At 34.7% G+C, this 21667-nt stretch overlaps 2 protein-coding genes across 2 annotated transcripts in view; both read right to left on the bottom strand.

Moving 5' to 3' along the window:
- LOC142349975 (dnaJ homolog subfamily C member 8-like) overlaps nucleotides 1-21667 on the bottom strand; it is a 440478-nt gene that overhangs the window by 134296 nt on the left and 284515 nt on the right. The gene's annotated exons all lie outside the window — the stretch shown is intronic.
- LOC142350012 (ATP-dependent RNA helicase DDX55-like) lies at nucleotides 9211-14945 on the bottom strand. Its single transcript, XM_075401904.1, has 4 exons — nucleotides 14818-14945; nucleotides 14199-14446; nucleotides 10943-11719; nucleotides 9211-9893 (listed from the first exon to the last, which is right to left on the bottom strand). The coding sequence occupies exons 1-4, from the start codon at nucleotides 14941-14943 to the stop codon at nucleotides 9293-9295; spliced, it is 1752 nt and encodes a 583-aa protein (XP_075258019.1). The 5' UTR covers nucleotides 14944-14945; the 3' UTR covers nucleotides 9211-9292.

Below are 21667 nucleotides of genomic sequence, written 5' to 3'. Positions count from 1 at the left end.
CCTTACTGATTTGTTGTTAAAGCACTATCTTGCTAATCCCCCTCGTGTGAACAGCTTGGGGATCATGCTGTGAGGTACACTTTTGAAAATTTACATTATAAAAGTTTAATATGGTAGGGGGTCAGTGACCTTACTGATTCGATGTTAAGGCACTATTTTGCTAATCCCTTTCGTGTGAACAGCTTGAGTATCATGCTGTGAGGTACATCTTTGGAAATCACGTAAACCGTACGTAGTGTAAATGAGTCGCCCTATCTAATTTAATATTAAAACATTACCTAACTAATCCCCTTTGAGATAACAGCTTGGGGGTCCTGCTGTGAGGTACGTCTTTGAAAATTTACATTATTAAAGTGCAATTTGGGAATGAGTAAATGACCTAATTTAATATTAAGGGATTAACTTGCTAATCCCCCTCGTGTGAACAGCTTGGGTATCATGCTGTGAGGCACGTCTTTTGAAATTGTAATTAGTAAAGTGTAATATGGTAGGGGGTCAATGACCTTACTGATTTGTTGTTAAGGCACTATCTTGCTAATCCCCCTCGTGTGAACAGCTTGGGTGTCATGCTGTGAGGTACGTCTTTGGAAATTTACATTAATAAAGTGCAATATGGGAATGAGTGAATGACCTTACTAATTTAATATTAAGGGATTAACTTGCTAATCCCCCTCGCTTGAACACCTTGGGTATCATGCTGTGAGGTACGTCTTTGGGATTTGAGGGAATATGGGCTATACGTAATCTTTATACATAGGTACGTCTTTTTACCCCCGCCACTCTTGCTCATGATATACTACTTGCGCGGCACAGAGTTCTCACATACTTATTTGGCAGCATATATAGCAACACACCAATATGTAAGCAGGCTATTACAGAAACCAGGTGTTCGAACAACTTTTTTCCTTCAGCAGGATCCAGGAAAAGACATAATTTAAAAAACTGAATTATACCGGTTTTGCGGTCAGACATCTAAATGGTCAATATGTTTCCTTGTTTTTTCCATCGCAATGTTTTCAATTTTCCAAATAACTTTAAATTCCATAGTCCGTACGCTTTCCAGAAACTTCCATCTGCCTCGGCTGATTGTTCCGACCTCACTTGTGGGGGGAGGAACTATATACTCAAATGGGTTTTTTTGTTCAGACAATTTTGGCCGATCGATACATTCATCGCAGAGAAATGTGAGTGGTATCATTAAAAAGCTCATCAATCGTAGGGTCAGGAATAAAAAGATTTTTTTGAATTTCGTTTTTTCCGAGGAGTTATCGAGGTTTAAAGTTTTGTGTGAATATAGCACATTTGCCATGATTTTGTTCACTTTTAGCCCAATTTTCGTTCAAATTAAGATTTTTTTCTATAAAAATATAAATTCAAGACATTTCACGCTACTAACTGAAACATTTTTTCATTCCTAATAGACGAAAGACGACAAAACAGCTAGTTTTGGTCACATGGGGGTAAGTTCACTATAAAAAATAAAACTCGAATTCTCTTTGAGAGCTGTTTTTATAAGAAAACTTTTCGCATTTTTTATTGTTTTTCGAAGTCACCTATAGACTAGTCACTTTCTGAAGATTCCGTTAAGGATGAACCTCAATTACTGTCAAATGAAGCCAATGAACGGAAGGAATCGCACTTGTTCTCTTTTGGATTATAATCTGACTTATCGTAATTATTAAAGAAAACTTTATTTTCTTTTTGAGATTTTACTAAATTGTTTAGGTCCTATAGAATAGACTCGTTAACTAAACGTGCAATAGACTCCTTAATGATCAGTAATTAAACCTATCTTGTGCTTTGAGTGGACACCCAATGGCCGTCAAGACAATTAAAAAAATTTTTGAAAATTGACCGACCTTAAACTTATTCTTTTAACTCTATGTCATTTTGAGTAGAGACAGGACCTTTCTCCTTTCTACTGCAACCAAAAATAATCTGGATAGCAATTTTGATCTCTAACTATTTTTTTATGACTTTGATGCCACTAGTTTTTATATATTTTTTTAATTTTTGGATATTTTTCTCGTTAATTTGGTTCCTTTTGAAATCTAATAACATCATAATAATGATAGTTCTCATTTGCTCAGAAAAACGTTCAATGAATCATAGAGAAAGTTTTCAGGGAAAAGCTTATGGTTCAAATGGCTTAGACAATTTCTTCTCGCACTTTTCTATTGAATTTTTGGTTTTTGCCTGTAATTGTTATTTTCATAAGCATAAGACTTATTGTGATATTCTATTAATGACTTATGAGTGACAAACATCATAGTCTTCCCATTGATGCATAATTTAGCGTATTTACTGATTTCCTATTGAATTTAATGGCGTTGGTATTACGTGTTTTTCTGAAATCATTTATTTTTTCAACGAAGAAGCATCCCATTGCTGTTAAAAAAATAATTGAATATAGAAAGTTTTTACAGAAAAGTTCACTTTTTACGGCTTCGGCACTTTTCTCTCTTTTTTACATTGCTATTTTTGACTGTTTTTTATTCTTTTTGTCGTCAAACGCTGAGAGTTCCCCTAAGCTTCTAATTGAGGTTTGAATAAATTATGTTATAAAATCCAATAAGTTTATCAGTTCATAGCGAATAGCTTTCAAGTTCGTTTATAAATTCGTTTTCAAAAAATTTTTTTGAAAACGATATGCGTTTTCAAAATATTTTTTTAATTTTTCGGTTTTCGTTGCTCTTTGCTAGAACGATGCTTTTTTAGCGTATTCGCGTATTAACAGATACCAATGACTTTCAAATAAGGACACAGTGAAATTGTTCAATATAATTTTAGCGGAATTAGTATAGATAATAATTGAAATGAGAAAAGCAATATTCAGAAAAAGCTAATGATTTTAATGGCTTCAATAATTTGTGTTTTCGCAATCTGTTTGCTTTTTTAAATTTTTCTACAACTTCAGTTCGTTTCTATGGCTTGATCTAAACAATTACAGGTCTTATCGGTTTTGTAATGACTTTTTTGTTACTTTATCAAGAATTATTTCTTTAAAGGCTAAGGGTTTTTGAGACGTAAGAAGTTATGAAACAATTTTAAAAATGTTGATTGATTTTTGAATTTTGCCTCATTATTTCTTGTTCTGTCGACTTGTTACCTAGTCCCATTTAAAAAGTCACATCTGCTGTGTAGTTTAAAAAATAAAATTCTATAGCTAAGCTTTTATCTGATTGTATTTTGACGTTGTTACAAGGTGCTTTGAAATCTAGATATTCAATTTCAGATATTCAATTTTGCCGTGAAATTTTTGTTTTTGCTGATTTCGTTGTTTGCTTTCTTTGGCGTAGTCTTTTTTATGGTGGATCTCGTGAGCACTTTAATGAGGCATGGCATTATGTAATTCAATTAGTTGGGTGTGTACAGATTTTTCTAACTCAAACATATATTTTTGATTATCTCTTCATTTGGTTGACAATTAAGTCAAAGATGTAGATAAGCTCGGGTCGGATCATGTGCGAACGAACATTATTGAGCCTCCTTGCTAGGCATTGCTCTATTTTTTCCGACACCCACTTTAATGGTCAGGGAGGAACTATATACTCAAATGGGTTTTTTTGTTCAGTCAACTTTGGCCGATCGATATATTCGTCGCAGGGATTTGTGAGTGGTATCAATAAAAAGCACGTACATCCTAGAATATATACTTAGAAAGATTTTTTCGAATTTGGAATTTTACAGGGAGTTATTGAGGTTAAAAGTTTTGGGAAAATCGACAGTTTTTATTCACATCTTCCGTAATTTTTGCTAATAATTGGCTCAATTTTTCTGAGTGTTATTGTTACTTTCAGAGATAGAGCGGCGTTGCTGACTTGTTTGATTGGAGAATTTTTGGCTAAAACTTTTGATAACATTTTCAAAATTCAGACATTTTCATCAAAAATTGCACAAAAATATGCTTTTTTGGTCCACTTTTACGTTCGCCGAAATTAGACACCTGGAAACCGCTGACACAATCTTCGCAAACTCTCAGAGAGAGCTAGCTGAAAGCCGCGTCCCTATAAAATTCTTCTGGAATTAATATTTTGCCGTTTTTTTCAAATTTAACTCGATAATTATACAAAAGGCATCATTCTTTTTTGATTTTTGAGATATTTCACTTAATAATTGGTCAAATTTGCAAAAATTTGAAACAATTGCTTGGTTTGTTGACGCCAGCCAAAATCAGGGATAGGTTTGATAACATCATGGATTCTAACAATCAGAAATATTAAAATTTTTATTTTGGAGCTCACTCGACAATACTTTGCTTTTATTGTTTTATTAATGTTGATTACTGACAAAATTTTCAATCCAGTGCTCCATCAATGACAGCTCTCAATTTAAGTAAAATTGAGGCCAAGTGTAGATACATTATGTTTTCAGAGAACCTTATGGTTTTAATGGCGTTGAAGAAGAGTTTCAGCAAACTTTAACTGAATTCTTGTGTTTTGCCTTCAACTGTTATTCTTTTGCAGTCTGATCACTAAGTTGAACAAATCAGAGATCCAAATTGCTTCTTCAAGAGGTGTACGGGAACCTCTACAACGCATCAGGTTGTTATCCAGTATCTCTTTCAATACACTTGTTTAAAGAAAATTTCAGTGATTTTCTTAGATTGTCATTTTTTTTATCTTATTTCTGTCAACTTTCAGCCTATTCTCAAACATTCTTTCATATAGGATACAAACTAATCTGTATTTGTTGTTAATTTTTGTTGTCTTATGCCAGATATTGGGTAATAAAAGGTCTGAATGGCCACCTATAGATATATAAATTAACTTAATAACTGATATCAGTATAATAGCTAATGGTTTTATTGACTTTCAGATAAACTTTTTTTTCAAATAGAAGTGTAAGTGTTGTTCAATTTATACCTTTTTGTTGACTTTCGTCGCTTTTCTTATTTTACAATATTGCATCCCTTTAGTAATTTAGCGTCATTATTCATAGTCTTATGATTTAGTCTCACTAATAACAGGCTCAATTAGCTTTCGAACAAGTTGCAAAATAAACTGTCTACCAGTTTAGTCGAAAGCTTTTGTTGGCCATGAAATTTGAAAATATTTCTTTTTAAAAAAGATAATGTGTTTCTGAGCTTTGCCAATCTTATTTCTGTTAACTTGAAGCTTAATATCTCTACAGACAAGTCACATCACTTATCTATTGAACTGAAATTTGCTCTTTAAAACGGTTTTGTTTTCAAATGGTCTTGGTACAACGAGTTCTCATAAAATTTTTAATGATTTTTACGTATTCGCCCACTTTTGTAGGTTTATGTTTTCTTTTCACAGTATCACAATAATCGGCAGTCCTCTGTCCGTTTGAAAAAAAAACAATAAAAATTGTTAACAGCTTGTACTTAGTGAACAACTTAATCTTTAATTGGCTGGGACACTGTTTTTGTGCAAATTTTGATTTTTTTTGCCTGTTTTTGTCGTTTTTTTTCTAGTCGTATGACATGTCTTGGATAATGAAAGATCTCACTCAGTCTCTATTGAAAAATCAATGAATCTCAATGATTTTAGTTGATGCATACTGTTTCCAATCAGTTTGGAATTAATTCTTTTCAAAAAAGCGGACCGTTTTATTAAAATTTGCTCATTTCTTGTCGACTTGTTACCAAGTCGCATTGAGGAAAAGTCCCATATTTTTTCTAATGAAGTACAGGTTATTCTCCTTTTGTACTGTTTTTCTGATGCCACTTCGATTTCGTTACAAATGGTTTCTAAAAAAATGGACAACGATTTTTGGTCGTAATTATTATTTGTAATAATTTGATTTCTTCGCTGTCTTTTCTGGTAGTCATTAATGACAGGTCTCATCTGCTCTCATTTTGTAGTTTGTTAACGATATGTTATTTTTTTAATATCTTCCTGATTTGGTAGACAATTATGTGAAACATAGCTGGCAGATTGCCAGAAAATAGCCACAATAGATTCGTAGATCGGCAGTCTAAAAAAACAGTAAAAAAGACAGACCAAAAATTTTGTCTTTTCATTGAAGGCTGATCTGTTATATTTTGATTAAAAATCTGTATAAGTTATTGCTGCCTCTATTAGCTGATCTCAAATAACCTTCATTTAGAGTGACACACACCCATTTGACCTTATCTCTTTGAATTAAAGTAAATAAAAGTCAATTTCAAAGTGAGGAAGTCATTTTTGAGAGTGAAGTAAGTCAAGTGTGACCAAAAATTTTATCACGCGAATGAACAAAAAAAATCGCTCAACTAAGAGCGAAAAATGACGTCACGCATGCAATTCAGTTGAAATTGCATGAACGAATTAACAAAAAGTGGCTGTGACGTCATATGGTCGTAACAAAAATCATGACGACGAAATAAAAAAAACCAAGAGAAGTCAATAATAGCCCCAGCTATCGCTGTGCGGCTATTAAAAAAGATGAGCGGGGTCGGAACTTTATGTGCACACGCACATTACCGCGCCTCCTTGTTTATAATCAATATTAGTGGGAGTAAGCTGCAAAAACTTACTCCGCTGCATAGAAGTAAAAAATATAACATTCAGCTGCTTAAAATTGTTGAACATTAAAAATGTTTAAGAGAAATGTCAAAATGTTTCAGATGAAATTGAAAGATATGCTTCACTACATAATTTTTATAAATATTGTGGGCATTTTCTTTTTTCGAGCAGAAATTAAGAAGATTTGTTTAGCAACAAAAAAATTAATTAAAATTAGCTCTAACCTGTTGCACTTCGGAAAAAATGGAAAACGTATAAATATCAATATTACTTATCCCTTAAAAGTTTTTGCTTGAATAACCAAAAATAGTTGTAATAGAGAAAAATCAAACGAGCTTTAACTGGGGACAGTATTGAATAATAATAAACTGATCCACACAAAAAATAAAGAAATGCGGAGAAAAGCAATTAATTAGAGATGAGATTGAGCACCTAACACAGCTCTATATAGTCGATCACTAGCCTTCCTTTTCGAAAAACGTTGTTATACCTCATGAAATCTATTACTGATCATAATATTAGTTCTTAGTGAGTAAATTCATTTTTCTAGACTCTACCTGAGCAATAAAAACCATGACCAAAGACAAATTTCAAATGCAAAGAAAAAATTTTATAAATTGTTTAAGCATTTAGTTTTTCAAGAACTTAACTTTTAGATGGGAGGCCCGTAATTCACCAAAAACATCTTTTCAATTTTAAAACTTTCACTAAAAGACAAAGAAATCTGAGCGTAGTGGGTCTTAAGACAACGGGATTGGTTTGAATAAGGTGGGGATGGAGGGCGATGTTAGGGGGCTCTAAACCATTAAAAAATATCTCTCAACACAATGATTTTATGATCAAAATAATGATCAGACGAAAAGCCGTTAGAAAAAAGAATCGCATTATAAAGACCAACAGGACTAAAACAATTATTACAAGCTGTTAAAAATAACCTATCAGTCCGCTACAAACGGGGATGAAATCAGAAAATATAAGCTGTAAAATAACCGAAATGACTACAAATATCAAAATGCCTCAAGATGGAGTAAAAAATAAACCGCAAGTTCGCGTCTCAACATATTTTTCAGACAGCAAATTATTATTTTGCTGTGAACAATAATATATCATTGATTTCAATGTTAGATATTTTGCAGTTATTAATGGCATCGACTGAGTACTCAGGGCAATTTAGGTTGTCGATATTGAGCGGTCTTTGTACTTCCCTCGTATAGTCACAGCCAAGTCGGGATAGTGATTAAGAGTTCAAAGAATTCAGTCAATGTCAATTAAGGACGTAAACTGAATAACGTCGCATGAATTGACTCAAATGACAGGCGGGGCAATTTAATTTAGAGGGAGTGCAGCTTAGAAAAATTTTAGGCGTGCAGAAAAACGACTTGATAGATGTTCGAACCCGTAACCTCCAGGTTGGCAGTCTGACATCTTAATCACTCAGCTACAAGGCCTTTGATTTCCTTTTGCTCAAAATCGCTTTTAACAACGGACTTGAGCAATTCAGAACGAGAGCAACTAAGATCACTCAAAAATGAAGAACATAAGTGTGAAAAAGTCACTCAAGAATGTTTTAAAACAAAAGCGGAAAAACGTTCAAGCAAAAACGTTCACGCGATCTTTTCATGAGCAGAATAGCTCTTTTTGTGGCCACTATAGTCACTTTTTTTTGGATCTTAAACTTTCACGAGGTACCATCATTGCAACCAACATTGGTCAGGCTATGGTCAACCTGAAGCTATGGTTAAGTAAGAGCTCATCCTCACACACACAACTTCACGGAGGCAGGGGATTGAACTCTCAATCAATGGCGTGTGAACCACACACCTTACCTCTCGGCTATCATGCCACACACCTTACCTCTCGGCTTTAATAAAAAAAATTAAAGTATTGTTAAAATTTATTTTCACGCACGAACAATTCGTCTTCTTCGCTATGCTATGACCATATCTCCGAAGTTACACTAAAAGTGGAAGCTAATCAGAAAAAAATGTTCTCAGTAAGTTCTCTAGAACCTTTGAAAATGTGTGCACACTTCAGACACTCATAGAATAGTAGCGAAAAAAACAGAAATGTTATCCGTGATTCTGGTTTTGGACCTAAACGAAGATTGTCACTGCTTATCAAGCTTTGAGACAAATTTGCAAAATAAAAAATAAGCCTCAACCTGCAACATTTCCTCATTGGTACTTTATGGCATTGATTCTAGAGCTTCATGAGATACGCGCAATGCATTTTAAAAATTTGACACGTACATACATAAAAAATTTTTGACGAATTTCGCATTGCTCTCAAACCAATGCTCTGCAGCTAGTTTCGGTTAAGGGCATAAAGCGGGAGCATTTTTCTTAAACCATGAAATTGTGTCTCTTCACCCGTTTTGGTCACCCGTACATTTAGAGACAAGAAAATCTCTCGAATCACAGCATAAAGACTAACCGCCTTCGGGCTTTAAAAATTTATCTGGCTTCCGAAGATGGTAAGGCAGAAAACGATCCAGTAAAAAAATGCACAAAAAAAGAAATAAAGGACCCAAGTAAAAGATACAAACGTCCTTTTTAGGTCAATTGACAGAGTCAACTAAAATATTTCTTTAAATAAATTTTTCTCGTTCTAAACCTTGATATAGCCATAACCAAGCCAAAAATTAGTTTTTCCTTTAGATCTAACAAACTCAAACATTCCAAATGTTTCGCTTTGTCAGGTTTTATCTGTTAAACGTAATCGTTAGGGAGCAAAAAAACAGCATTGATAAATTCTTAGACCATAATTTGAAAGAAAATCAATTCAACAGCTTTTAACTGTTTATATCATAATAGCAAAAATCAATCCAAATCACATTGCAAATCTTTCAAAAATTCGTCATCTTCAACTTTTCGTTTCTTTGACTTTTTAAGGTATGAACTGTCTTTCATGAGCTCTTCTATCTCTTCGCTTGTAAATGTCGTTTTACCCTTTTTTAATTGCTGCTTTTTCTTCAGTTTCTTTTTTTCTGTTTTAATTTTTAAAGCATTTTTTGCTTTTGATGATTGACCTTCATTCTTCTTTGGCTCTTGGAGTTTAAGAAGTCGTTCTGTTTCTTTTGCTTCATCAGCAAATTTAATCTGAGATGTGTCAATTTCAGTTCTTTGGAAAGATGAGATATCTCGTTTGCCCAATTCAGGCATTCTAGGTAGTCTTAGGAGACCAAATCCGTTAGCGATTTCACCGAAATTCAGATTTTTCATATTGAATATATAACTACATTCATGTTTCTTGTAAGCTTGAACGTAAGACACAAAAGCTCGGGTTCCAAGTTCTAGTATTGCTCTGTCTTCTTGAGCGTAAATTTTTAGTTGATCCACCGACTTGTTGAATTCCGGTGAAGGCGTGATAACTTTTTCCTTCAGAGGGGCTTTCAGCGCAACTTCGAGGTATCCGACATAGCTAAAACATATACCAAATACGAGGACATTAAACTACTGTTTACCTCCATACCGAGCGATTAGTGTATTGAAACGATTCCAAGCTCAACAATTAACGTGCTGAAAAGCAGCAGTCGAATGGGATTTTTCAACAATTGCCCCCATTGCAAAAAGGGGACTATTTTTTAAAAGAGTTTCATCACGCAATTCGTGAACCAATCAGAGAGGAGTAGTAACTTTCCGCAAATACCCATAGACCGTTAAGCGCATAGAATAAAACCATCACTATGGAATTCAGCCGAATTAGACTAAAAACAAAACAACTTTCCAATTGGCGGGTCGGTGGTCGCGCTCAGCCGCGATAACCTACCCGTGATTCAGGATTACATTCCACAGCGTATGAGAGGCAGTGTCTTCATTCCAGACAGTTGAAAACAACTAACACTGACAATTGTGCAGAGAATTGCTAATCATGCAGCGCAAAAAAATGAAGGACAGGTGGCCGGTACCCAACCTGCTGAATTTAAAATTACCCTTCGCACCATGAAGTTCTGCTCCTTCGGGTAGCTTCGTTTAATCACACATTTAGAGCCTGCGGAAGCTCTAAGAGCTACACACACTTAATGACCTTGGTCTCTAGTTTATCTCGTTTCTCTCGACAAAATTTTTCGAGCGAGCGAAAGAACATTAAAAAAACGGTCGAGCGAGCAAAAAATTTTGCACTAAAAATACGGCTATAAATGTTTAACTTCGTTCGAGGGCAACAAAAAATACACTTACTAACGTCGGAGAAATTGCTCTCGAGCGACCGGCGTGGCTAGGCAACTTAATTCACAGGGAACTGTAGCTTAGATAATTTTCATGGTTGCAAAATTTTCCGACCACGGAGGGTTCGATCCCCCTCCCTCCGGCGCAATAGAAATCAAGCGTGAAAAAGTCATCCGAGAAGTGGATCGGAAGAATGTTCTAGAAAACATTCAAACGCAAATTTTGCATTAAAAAACCCACATTTTTACAATGATTGCTTCAAACTTCATTCGAGAGCAATTAAACAATTGGGATAAAACTTACTCCTCCTCGTTAGACATCAAGAAAACCAGAGCACTTCCATGTTTCTCGGCCCTTGCTGTTCGCCCGCACCTGTGAACAAAGTTTGAAGCTGAACTCGGAGGGTCGTATTGCAGCACCCAATCAATGTTCTCAATATCAATCCCACGTGACATCAGATCAGTAGAAAGCAATACTCCTTTTTCCAGTTTACGAAACTTTTCCACAACTTGATTCCGCTTTTTCCTCATTTTCCCGTGAATCATAAGCAAAGTCATTGACGGTAGGAATTTTGAGAGAAACGTCCGAAAATAGTTAACTTGACAAGACGTCGCCATGAATAACAGGATCTTTGAATTTGAGTTCTCGCCGAGAAATGTCAGAAGCAAGTTTAACTTATTTTCTCCGGTGCACTTGACAAAAAAATTATCCAATTTTGCAGGTGTTCTGACCATTGCAGTTTCAGGTTCCTCTGATTTGCCTTCTGAAGATGATTTACTCTGTACTGTAACACGAACTGGATTTCTAAGACCGGCTCTTATTATATCGTCCAGAGATTCCGTCTGAGTTGCAGAAAATAATCCAGTTCTTCTTTGTTTGGGAAGATTTTGAAGTATGATAGTGAGGTCCTCGTGAAATCCCAGATCCAGAAGTTGGTCAGCTTCATCCAAAATCAACATCTGCAGATTTCGGAAGTAGCTTTTGAAACTGAAATCTTTATCATTCAACTGGATCAACTCCGCGAATCTTCCCGGTGTTGATATGACCACATGCGCTGGTTTCTGAACTCGTCCTAGAAAACTAAAATGACTTCATGTTATCGGTGGGCGAAAAATGTTCCTTATTAAAGGTTAAACATGTACGTCAATTGTAGAACCATAACAGCCACTGACTGTGGTATATCTTGTAAATCAGCACTGGTTAGTCTTGCCTGTATTAAAAGCTAGCCCATATCAAAGACCGGCATCAGTAAGTCCAGCAATTTTAAAAAATGGCATCTAATGGAGAGAAAATCAAATGTATGAAACTTATAATTAACAAGCAATTCGCATCAAAAACGCTCAAACTATTCGTGAGATAAGAATTCCTATTCTGATGTTTGAAACCACAAACTCAAAACATCAGAAGTATTGTAAAGAAGTGCAATTTCTTGGGCTAACCTAATAAAAGCAATCTGAGGACAATTCTCTCAAAAAAAATTAAACATAGCTGGCAGATTGCCAGAAAAAAAGCCGTAATATTCGTAGACCTGCAGTCCCAAAAAATAAAAAACAGACCAAAAATCCTTCTTTAACTTTTTATGTTATAATTGGATTAAGAATCTGTTTAACTTATTGTTACATCTAATAGATGCCCTCAAATACCCATCATTTAGAGTGACATGCACTCATTTGACCTTAACTCTTTGAACTATAGTAAAGAAATACAATTTCAGAGAGAGAAAATGATTTTTGAGAGTAAGGTAAGTCACGTTAGACCAGAAACTTACTGAAAAATGACGTCACACACGCAAGTTTCTGGTTGTAAATTTTGCAAGTCTTGTAAGTCTCTCTGAAAAATGACGTCACACACTGAAAAATGACGTCACACTGGCAATTCAGTTGAAATTGCATGAACGAATGATTTTCTCTATAACAGCATAATAAAATTGGAAATGGCGTCACAGATCTTAAATGATTGTGATGCCATTTCCAATTTTATGCTGTTATACGATTCTGATGAAATCAGCGTATGCTGCTCAATGCGGCTTTTAAACATGCACTTCGAGAGGCCCCATAAACAAGCAAAAATTTTGTCCCACTTTAGAGCTCACGCGTTTAATATATAGGAAGGATTAGCATTTTTCATCCCCCAAACACACACAGGAACATAAAATGACTCAGCGTCGCAAGAAGTGCTCTCGAAAAACAGGCGGCATGGGGTTGATTAGAAATTTTCATGTCTCGAAAAGGGAGAGTACCCGACACGGGTTCGAACTCTCGACCCTCAGAATAGCAGTCCTCCATTTTACCAACTGCGCTATAACGACTGACTATATACCATCGTTTCTCATAATCGCTTTTATTGTATCAATAAACATATTTCAGATTGAGAGCATTTGAGATCACTCAATATCAAAAAGTTAAGCGTGAAAAACTTAGTTGAGAACTAAGAGTGTTCTAGAATAGAGCAGATTCTAAAAAGCTAAAACTACAATCTAAAAAGCAGAAAAACACGTTTACAATAAGAACTTCAAATTTAGTTCGGGAGCATTTAAAAAACACGTAGTACCTAGGACAGTAAATCCTCCTTCTGGGCAAGCATACTTTCAAGCCCTCATAGCCTCGTGGTAACTGCACCTGACAAACAGTCTTTTGTCCCAGGTTCGGTTCTCACCCATCTACTTTGAGCCTTTTAGGTCATTGACCTCTCTCGATATGTTCGCTTAACCATGCTGCTCGATGCGGCTCTTAAACATGCGCTTCGAGAGGCCCCTTAAACATGCAAAAATTTTGTCCCATTTTAGAGCTCACGCGTTTAATATATACGATAGAACAACGAGCATAGCACTATATGTGGCTTTCGGGAAAGCTATAAGCAAACATAAGAATAATGGAGAAATAACAGTTCCCACGGGTACTCCTGGTCCAATATTGGCTGCTTTTCAGAAAGAACCATCGAACTTTTGGTGCTTGCACTCATTTTGGAATCCACGATGATCAAGATTTTTTATGTCGACGGTGTCGAAACCTCGCTTGAGATCTATTGCTGCTTTAATTGTTCTCAGCGTGGTTTTATATTGAAACATTGGATTATTTTTTTCTTGAGCTGGACTGTGGTTGTTGTGTAATTTACGTGACCTTTCCTGAAAACAAGCTGTTGACTTGGGAGTGCAGTAATCAAATCATTCCAGGATCATTTTCTCACCAGGCCAGTTTTCCGCAATGCAATTAACTTGAAGATCGTGAAAATGCCACAAAAAGCTGAGGGCATATGTACCCTTTTTATACTAATAGCAGCACAATCAGCTATATTTGGTTCATTGCATCAGAAAAGGATGTCAGATAGCCAGAACGGAACTACGTCCAATGCGTTAATAAACACCACAGGACACTACAAACAACGCATCCTTAGATATAGTCTGGCGTTTCGGGTGTGCTGATGATATGGCTTTAATTGCACAAAATTTCTTTCAAACAATTTAAAAATTTTACAAGCACTTCCACTGGCTGTTCTAGACAACTGTTGGTCAAGACACTTAGCCCGTTTTTCCGTTACAAGATTATAAAAAAGTACTTACTTTTTCATGTTTTGCTGGCATGTCTTTTCACCGCCAAGAATGAGACAAGCCCTCAACGCATACTGATTTAGCAATGACTTTGAAACATTGAAAATTTGTGTGGCTAAATCCCTCGTCGGAGCAATTATCAGAGAATGTGGAGTCGTAACTGAGCTTTCGTTTTCCTTCTCATGCAAGATTAGCTTCAAAATTGGCAGTAAAAAAGCCAATGTTTTCCCACTGCCAGTAACTGCTTCCACAACGACATCCTATAATGTGCGCCTTAAATTTTAAGAAAGTTTTCACTCATACATGTAAATTTCACGATGACAACTATAACTTACACTTACATTTTGAATCCATATAAATCGAATCACCTAGTATCATTTTACTCAAATTAAGAATGCAAAGAATGGAATCTTTTCTGTACCGCCTTCGAGCTTAGTGAGCACAACATTTATGCCCCCCAATTTATTTTACTAAATGACATATTACTAAATCTTTTACATAGTAATGTGCCATATTACAAGGCAAATTATAATTGTGTCAGAAAATGGGGGTGGGGGACACGAGCAGATCCAGAAATTCTTGCAAATTAACGCTTTCCGTTAATTTAGCGAATAATTTAGCTTTCCGTTACCTTATTTGATATGAACAGTGGGATAGTTGCTTTCTGGACTGGCATAGGCTCTGAGAAACCTAACTTCACAGCGAATTCAGATAGTTTAGCAGGCAACCCTAGAGCTGACCAATCCTCTTTTCCCATAATAATCTGAAAAGGGCACCATTTTTGCAATTGAACAATATGCACTAATCTACATTCACCACTTGTACTCCGCCATATGTAAGTTCACAAAATATTCTGCAGCAAAAAGGGTTAGATTGAGCACCCTGCTAAACCATTTGCATCACAGCTATATTCTCTCAAATTTACCTCCATTCCAATTACCGCCAAGTTTAAACTACTTACTACTAAAAAGGTAAGAAACACTTTTCCCCAAAATTGGGTGAATACTGGTGGTTCCGATGTGCACCCAGCTGTACGTTTACAAAAAGTTTTCAAATAAAAAGAAAATAGTAAATCTGAACAGAAAAGCTTGCTTGTTCTGTGCTTGGCACAAAATGTTCCCACATTCGCATTCGAAAGCATAATACATCAAATCAATATATCGAAAAGGATATTTCAGAAACGTTTGATCTAGCACAGCCATTGTTTTTATTAAGCTGCTACAAAAATAACTAATTTTATATAGCTAAAGTTTCAAACAAAAACAGCAGGGAAATATTTAAGTTTTCAGCGGAACAAAAACCTCTGCAAACTTCAACTACAAAATACTTTTTTTTGCATTGAATTATGAAAAACGTCATCAGAAACGTGTTTTCCTAAAACGTGTTATAACTAAACACGAACCCTTTAAGTTTGAATTCGTTTGGATTATTGAGAATATTTGCTGAGCTTTATCAGATTTTTTCTATAAATCTTTGGAAGTTTTATAACATAATATTACCCAAACATACAATATACCACAAACCGTGTTTTGGTAAAAAAAAACGATTGAATAAAATGTCAAGTATGAAATCAAATGAATGTCAGCAGTTGAATAAACAAGCTAAACACGAACCCTTTAAGCTTGAATTCTTTGGATTATTGGGAATTTTTGCTGAGCTTTATCAGATTTTTTCTATAACTCTTTGGAAGTTTTATAACATATAACCCAAACATACAATATACCACAAACCGTGTTTTGGTAAAAACGATTGAATAAAATTTCAAGTATGAAATGAAAGGAATGTCATCAGCAGTTGAATAAACAAGCGCCAATAATAAGTGAAGCGGAGAGGTTGAATTCATGAATGGGGTTACACAATTGAGAAAAAAAGGTTGAATATACTGTTTGAAAACTGTGGTTTCAAAGTAATCAAAGATGTTACTCCACAGATTCAACTGAGAGCCCCAATGAGGCGACCATATCCCAAGATGTAATAGTTACACAAAATTAACCAATTTAAATTGGCCTTTCCAAAACAGGTGGCCACTCACTTATTTCAAAGCATACAAACTCTGATGTCTTTAAAAAAATTTTAAAAATAAAGCATAAAAATGCATTTTAGACTAATTTTTGCCTAAGAATCAGTGAAAGATATGCGATTCAAACGATAAAGATTTAAGCTTTCTTCTTCACATCTTGAGAGATGTTATCTGTAAGACAACTTTGAACTAGTAGGAAAGTTTTGGGCATACCGGCTAAATAAAATAGCAAACCTTTTTGAGGCACCTTATAAAACAGTTTTGTAGTTTTGGATTTAGCTATCCGAGAACAAATAAATCAAAACCGAAAAATTCAAATTCTCAAAAAAATATATAAATTAGATAAAACCAAGAGCTAAGTACAAGAAAGATGAAAGGACGACGATGTACTTTACTATGCTTTTCGGCTCTCCTTGGTATTTTTTGTTGCAACTGTTTTATCTTGGGATATGGTCGCGTCGCTAGGGCTATTAGCTGCATCTGCAAAATAACATGATCTTTGATTACTTTGAAACCGCAATTTTCATACAGTATATTCAACCTTTTTTCTCAATTGTGCAACCCCATTCTTGAATTCAACCTCTCCGCTTCACTTATCATTGCCGCTTGTTTATTCAACTGCTGATGACATTCATTACATTTCATACTTGACATTTTATTCAATCGTTTTACCAAAACACGGTTTGTGGTATATTGTATGTTTGGGTTACATTGTGTTATAAAACTTCCAAAGACTTATAGAAAAAATCTGATAAAGCTCAGCAAAAATTCCCATTAATCCCAAAGAAAACAAACTTAAAGGGTTCGTGTTTAGTTACAACACATTTTAGGAAAACACATTTTTGATAATGATTAATTTTTAAATCGTTTGAAAGAAACTTTGTGCAATTAAAACCATATCATCAGCACACTAGAAACGCCAGACTATATCTAAGGATGCGTTGTTTGTAGTGTTCTGTGGTGTTTATTAACGCATTGGACGTAGTTCCGTTCTGGCTATCTGACATCCTTTTCTGATGCAATGAACCAAATATAGCTGATTGTGCTGCTATTAGTATAAAAAGGGTACATATACACTCAGCTTTTTGTGGCATTTTCACGAACTTCAAGTTAATTGCATTGCGGAAAACTGGCCTGGTGAGAAAATGATCCTGGAATGATTTAATGACTGCACTCCCAAGTCAAGAGCTTGTTTTCAGGAAAGGTCACGTAAATTACACAACAACCACAGTCCAGCTCAAGAAAAAAATAATCCAATGTTTCAATATAAAACCACGCTGAGAACAATAAAAGCAGCAATAGATCTCAAGCGAGGTTTCGACACAGTCGACATAAAAAATCTTGATCGTGGATTCCAAAATGAGTGCAAGCACCAAAAGTTCGATGGTTCTTTTTGAAAAGCAGCCAATATTGGACCAGGAGTACCCGTGGGAACTGTTATTTCTCCATTATTCTTATGTTTGCTCATATCAGCTTTCGAATACGAATGTGGGAACATTTCGTGCCAAGCACAGAACAAGCAAGCTTTTCTGTTCAGATTTACTATTTTCTTTTTATTTGAAAACTTTTTATAAACGTACAGCTACGTGGACATCGGAATCACCAGTATTCACCCATTTTTGGGGAGGAGTATTTTTTTACCTTTTTAGTAGTAAGTAGTTCAAGCTTGACCGTAATTGAAATGGAGGTGAATTGGAGAGAATTTCGCTCTGATGCAAATGGGTTAGTAGGGTGCTCAATCTAACCATTTTCGCTACAGAATATTTTCTGAATTTCCATATGGCAGAGTAAAAATGTTGAATGTTGATTAGTACATATTACAACGAGATATTTTCCATAAGTCAATTGTGAATTAGTAAAAGTTTTGGGCACTTAGATACCTGCTTAACTAAATGAAAATCTGTTTCCTGAAAAAACGACGCTAAAAGAATTTAAAATATAGAGAAACGGAACAAATGAATTCAAATCTGTTTTAAATTGCTTTAATCCAAGCTCAAAAAAGTAGTCAACCACAAGGAAGAAACAGCAAAATGGAGAGAAAACAGGTCAGACATAAAATTAAATTAAATTTGAAAAAAATCAATTTTGAAAAATCTCGCTTCTAATTGTCCTTCAGGTAATCTCCATGAATATAAATGTAACTGAATGCAAGCAAAACTGCGTCTTTTCAATATTTGTTGTCATCATTAATGATAATCAGGCAAGCCTCCAAAAAGGATCATGAATAGGAGAACTATGAATTATATAACATTAAATTTTTCAAAAACAAATATCAAAAATTCATCAATCATAAAAAGTGATTCACGCAGTTGAAGCTAAGCACTAAAGAAAAAATTATTATTTTGAAAAACAGTCTTGAAGAAATCTGATATTGAAAAGTTGATAACACTATAAGCAGCATTCAAAGCAGAAAACTTGCAAAAATCTGATTACTCTCTATCTCCAGAAATAGCCATTCGCGCCCTCGAGATTAGTATTTTGTTTGCTGCCTCATTGTGATTACCCGTTCTGCTACCTGATGTGCCCCCTCAAATTTGACTTCCAATTAAACTAAAAATTATCAAAAGTGATGAAGTTCTTCAAAAATGACTGCTCCCAAAAACGTTCTAAATTAAATAAAATTGGAAACTAACACCAGTTGGCTATGTACGTAGAGGTGATCATTTTTTTCTTTTAATGAATGACGCCAATATGAGAAAAAAATTATTACTATTTTTTGTTGCAACTGTTTTATCTTGGGATATGGTCGCGTCGCTAGGGCTATTAGCTGCATCTGCAGAATCACATGATCTTTGATTACTTTGAAACCGCAATTTTCATACAGTATATTCAACCTTTTTTCTCAATTGTGTAACCCCATTCTTGAATTCAACCTCTCCGCTTCACTTATCATTGCCGCTTGTTTATTCAACTGCTGATGACATTCATTACATTTCATACTTGACAATTTATTCAATCGTTTTACCAAAACACGGTTTGTGGTATATTGTATGTTTGGGTTACATTGTGTTATAAAACTTCCAAAGACTTATAGAAAAAATCTGATAAAGCTCAGCAAAAATTCCCATTAATCCCAAAGAACTCAAACTTAAAGGGTTCGTGTTTAGTTACAACACATTTTAGGAAAACACATTTTTGATAATGTTTAATTTTTAAATCGTTTGAAAGAAATTTTGTGCAATTAAAGCCATATCATCAGCACACCAGAAAAGCCAGACTACATATATAAGGATGCGTTGTTTGTAGTGTTCTGTGGTGTTTATTAACGCATTGGACGTAGTTCCGTTCTGGCTATCTGACATCCTTTTCTGATGCAATGAACCAAATATAGCTGATTGTGCTGCTATTAGTATAAAAAGGGTACATATACACTCAGCTTTTTGTGGCATTTTCACGAACTTCAAGTTAATTGCATTGCGGAAAACTGGCCTGGTGAGAAAATGATCCTGGAATGATTTAATTACTGCACTCCCAAGTCAAGAGCTTGTTTTCAGGAAAGGTCACGTAAATTACACAACAACCACAGTCCAGCTCAAGAAAAAAATAATTCAATGTTTCAATATAAAACCACGCTGAGAACAATAAAAGCAGCAATAGATCTCAAGCGAGGTTTCGACACCGTCGACATAAAAAATCTTGATCATCGTGGATTCCAAAATGAGTGCAAGCACCAAAAGTTCGATGGTTCTCTTTGAAAAGCAGCCAATATTGGACCAGGAGTACCCGTGGGAACTGTTATTTCTCCATTATTCTTATGTTTGCTTATATCAGCTTTCGAATGCGAATGTGGGAACATTTTGTGCCAAGCACAGAACAAGCAAGCTTTTCTGTTCAGATTTACTATTTTCTTTTTATTTGAAAACTTTTTATAAACGTACAGCTACGTGGACATCGGAACCACCAGTATTCACCCAGTTTTGGGGAGGAGTATTTATTACCTTTTTAGTAGTAAGTAGTTCAAGCTTGGTGGTAATTGAAATGGAGGTGAATTGGAGAGAATTTCGCTCTGATGCAAATGGGTTAGTAGGGTGCTCAATCTAACCATTTTCGCTACAGAATATTTTCTGAATTTCCATAAGGCAGAGTAAAAATGTTGAATGTAGATTAGTACATATTACAACGAGATATTTTCCATAAGTCAATTGTAAATTAGTAAAAGTTTTGGGCACTTAGATACCTGCTTAACTAAATGAAAATCTGTTTCCTGAAAAAACGACGCTAAAAGAATTTAAAATATAGAGAAACGGAACAAATGAATTCAAATCTGTTTTAAATTGCTTTAATCCAAGCTCAAAAAAGAAGTCAACCACAAGGAAGAAACAGCAAAATGGAGAGAAAACAGGTCAGACATAAAATTAAATTAAATTTGAAAAAAAAATCAATTTTGAAAAATCTCGCTTCTAATTGTCCTTCAGGTAATCTCCATGAATATAAATGTAACTGAATGCAAGCAAAACTGCGTCTTTTCAATATTTGTTGTCATCATTAATGATAATCAGGCAAGCCTCCAAAAAGGATCATGAATAGGAGAACTATGAATTATATAACATTAAATTTTTCAAAAACAAATATCAAAAATTTATCATAATCATAAAGTGATTCACGCAGTTGAAGCTAAGCACTAAAGGAAAAATTATTATTTTGAACAACAGTCTTGAAGAAATCCGATATTGAAAAGTTGATAACACTATAAGCAGCATTCAAAGCAGAAAACTTGCAAAAATCTGATTACTCTCTATCTCAAGAAATAGCCATTCGCGCCCTCGAGATTAGTATTTTGTTTGCTGCCTCATTGTGATTACCCGTTCTGCTACCTGATGTGCCCCCTCAAATTTGACTTCCAATTAAACTAAAAATTATCAAAAGTGATGAAGTTCTTCAAAAATGACTGCTCCCAAAAACGTTCTAAATTAAATAAAATTGGAAACTAACACTAGTTGGCTATGTACGTAGAGGTGATCATTTTTTTCTTTTAATGTATGACGCCAATATGAGAAAAAAATTATTACTCACATGAAAGGTAATCAAAATTTAAAAGCAGTCAGAAAAGTGTCTGATTCCTTTTTCAAATCTCAGTGTAGTCCAAAAAAGTGCAAAATAAAAATGAGTCATTGTTGATTAGTGTTCACTCAATTGTCCACGTGAGCAAAGTGCATGCTATCGCTAAAACTTCTCTTCGTTTTTCATGTTTGATATGATATCTTTTCAAAAAAATTTAAACAATTATTTAACCTTTAATAGACAGATTCAAAATGATTTTCTCCCTTCTGTTTATCACAACTTAATTAAAGATTTAAAAACAGAACATTTGGTGAAAACTTATGTTAACAGTTGAGGGACCGGTTAAAAATTCTAGAAAATTACTAAAAAATCGGTTGAAAATTTCTCAAAATGGATTTTTATAATTTTGTGCTATATGGATATTGACCAAACGATAAGATATTTTTTAATAAGCCCAAAT

The sequence above is a fragment of the Convolutriloba macropyga genome, chromosome 11 (assembly GCF_964194025.1).
Source record: "Convolutriloba macropyga chromosome 11, txConMacr16.3, whole genome shotgun sequence".
NCBI lineage: Eukaryota > Metazoa > Xenacoelomorpha > Acoela > Convolutidae > Convolutriloba > Convolutriloba macropyga.
The sequence above is the reverse complement of the archived record's forward strand: the minus strand, read 5'-3'. Positions and strand labels throughout refer to the sequence as shown.

Coding starts and splice junctions, on each gene's coding strand:
- LOC142350012 (XM_075401904.1), bottom strand. CDS start 14,943: ATGGGAAAAGAGGATTGGTCAGCTCTAGGGTTGCCTGCTAAACTATCT. Junction 14,447..14,817: donor CACTGTTCATATCAAATAAG/GTAACGGAAAGC, acceptor CGCACATTATAG/GATGTCGTTGTGGAAGCAGT. Junction 11,720..14,198: donor TGCCAGCAAAACATGAAAAA/GTAAGTACTTTT, acceptor AAGTCATTTTAG/TTTTCTAGGACGAGTTCAGA.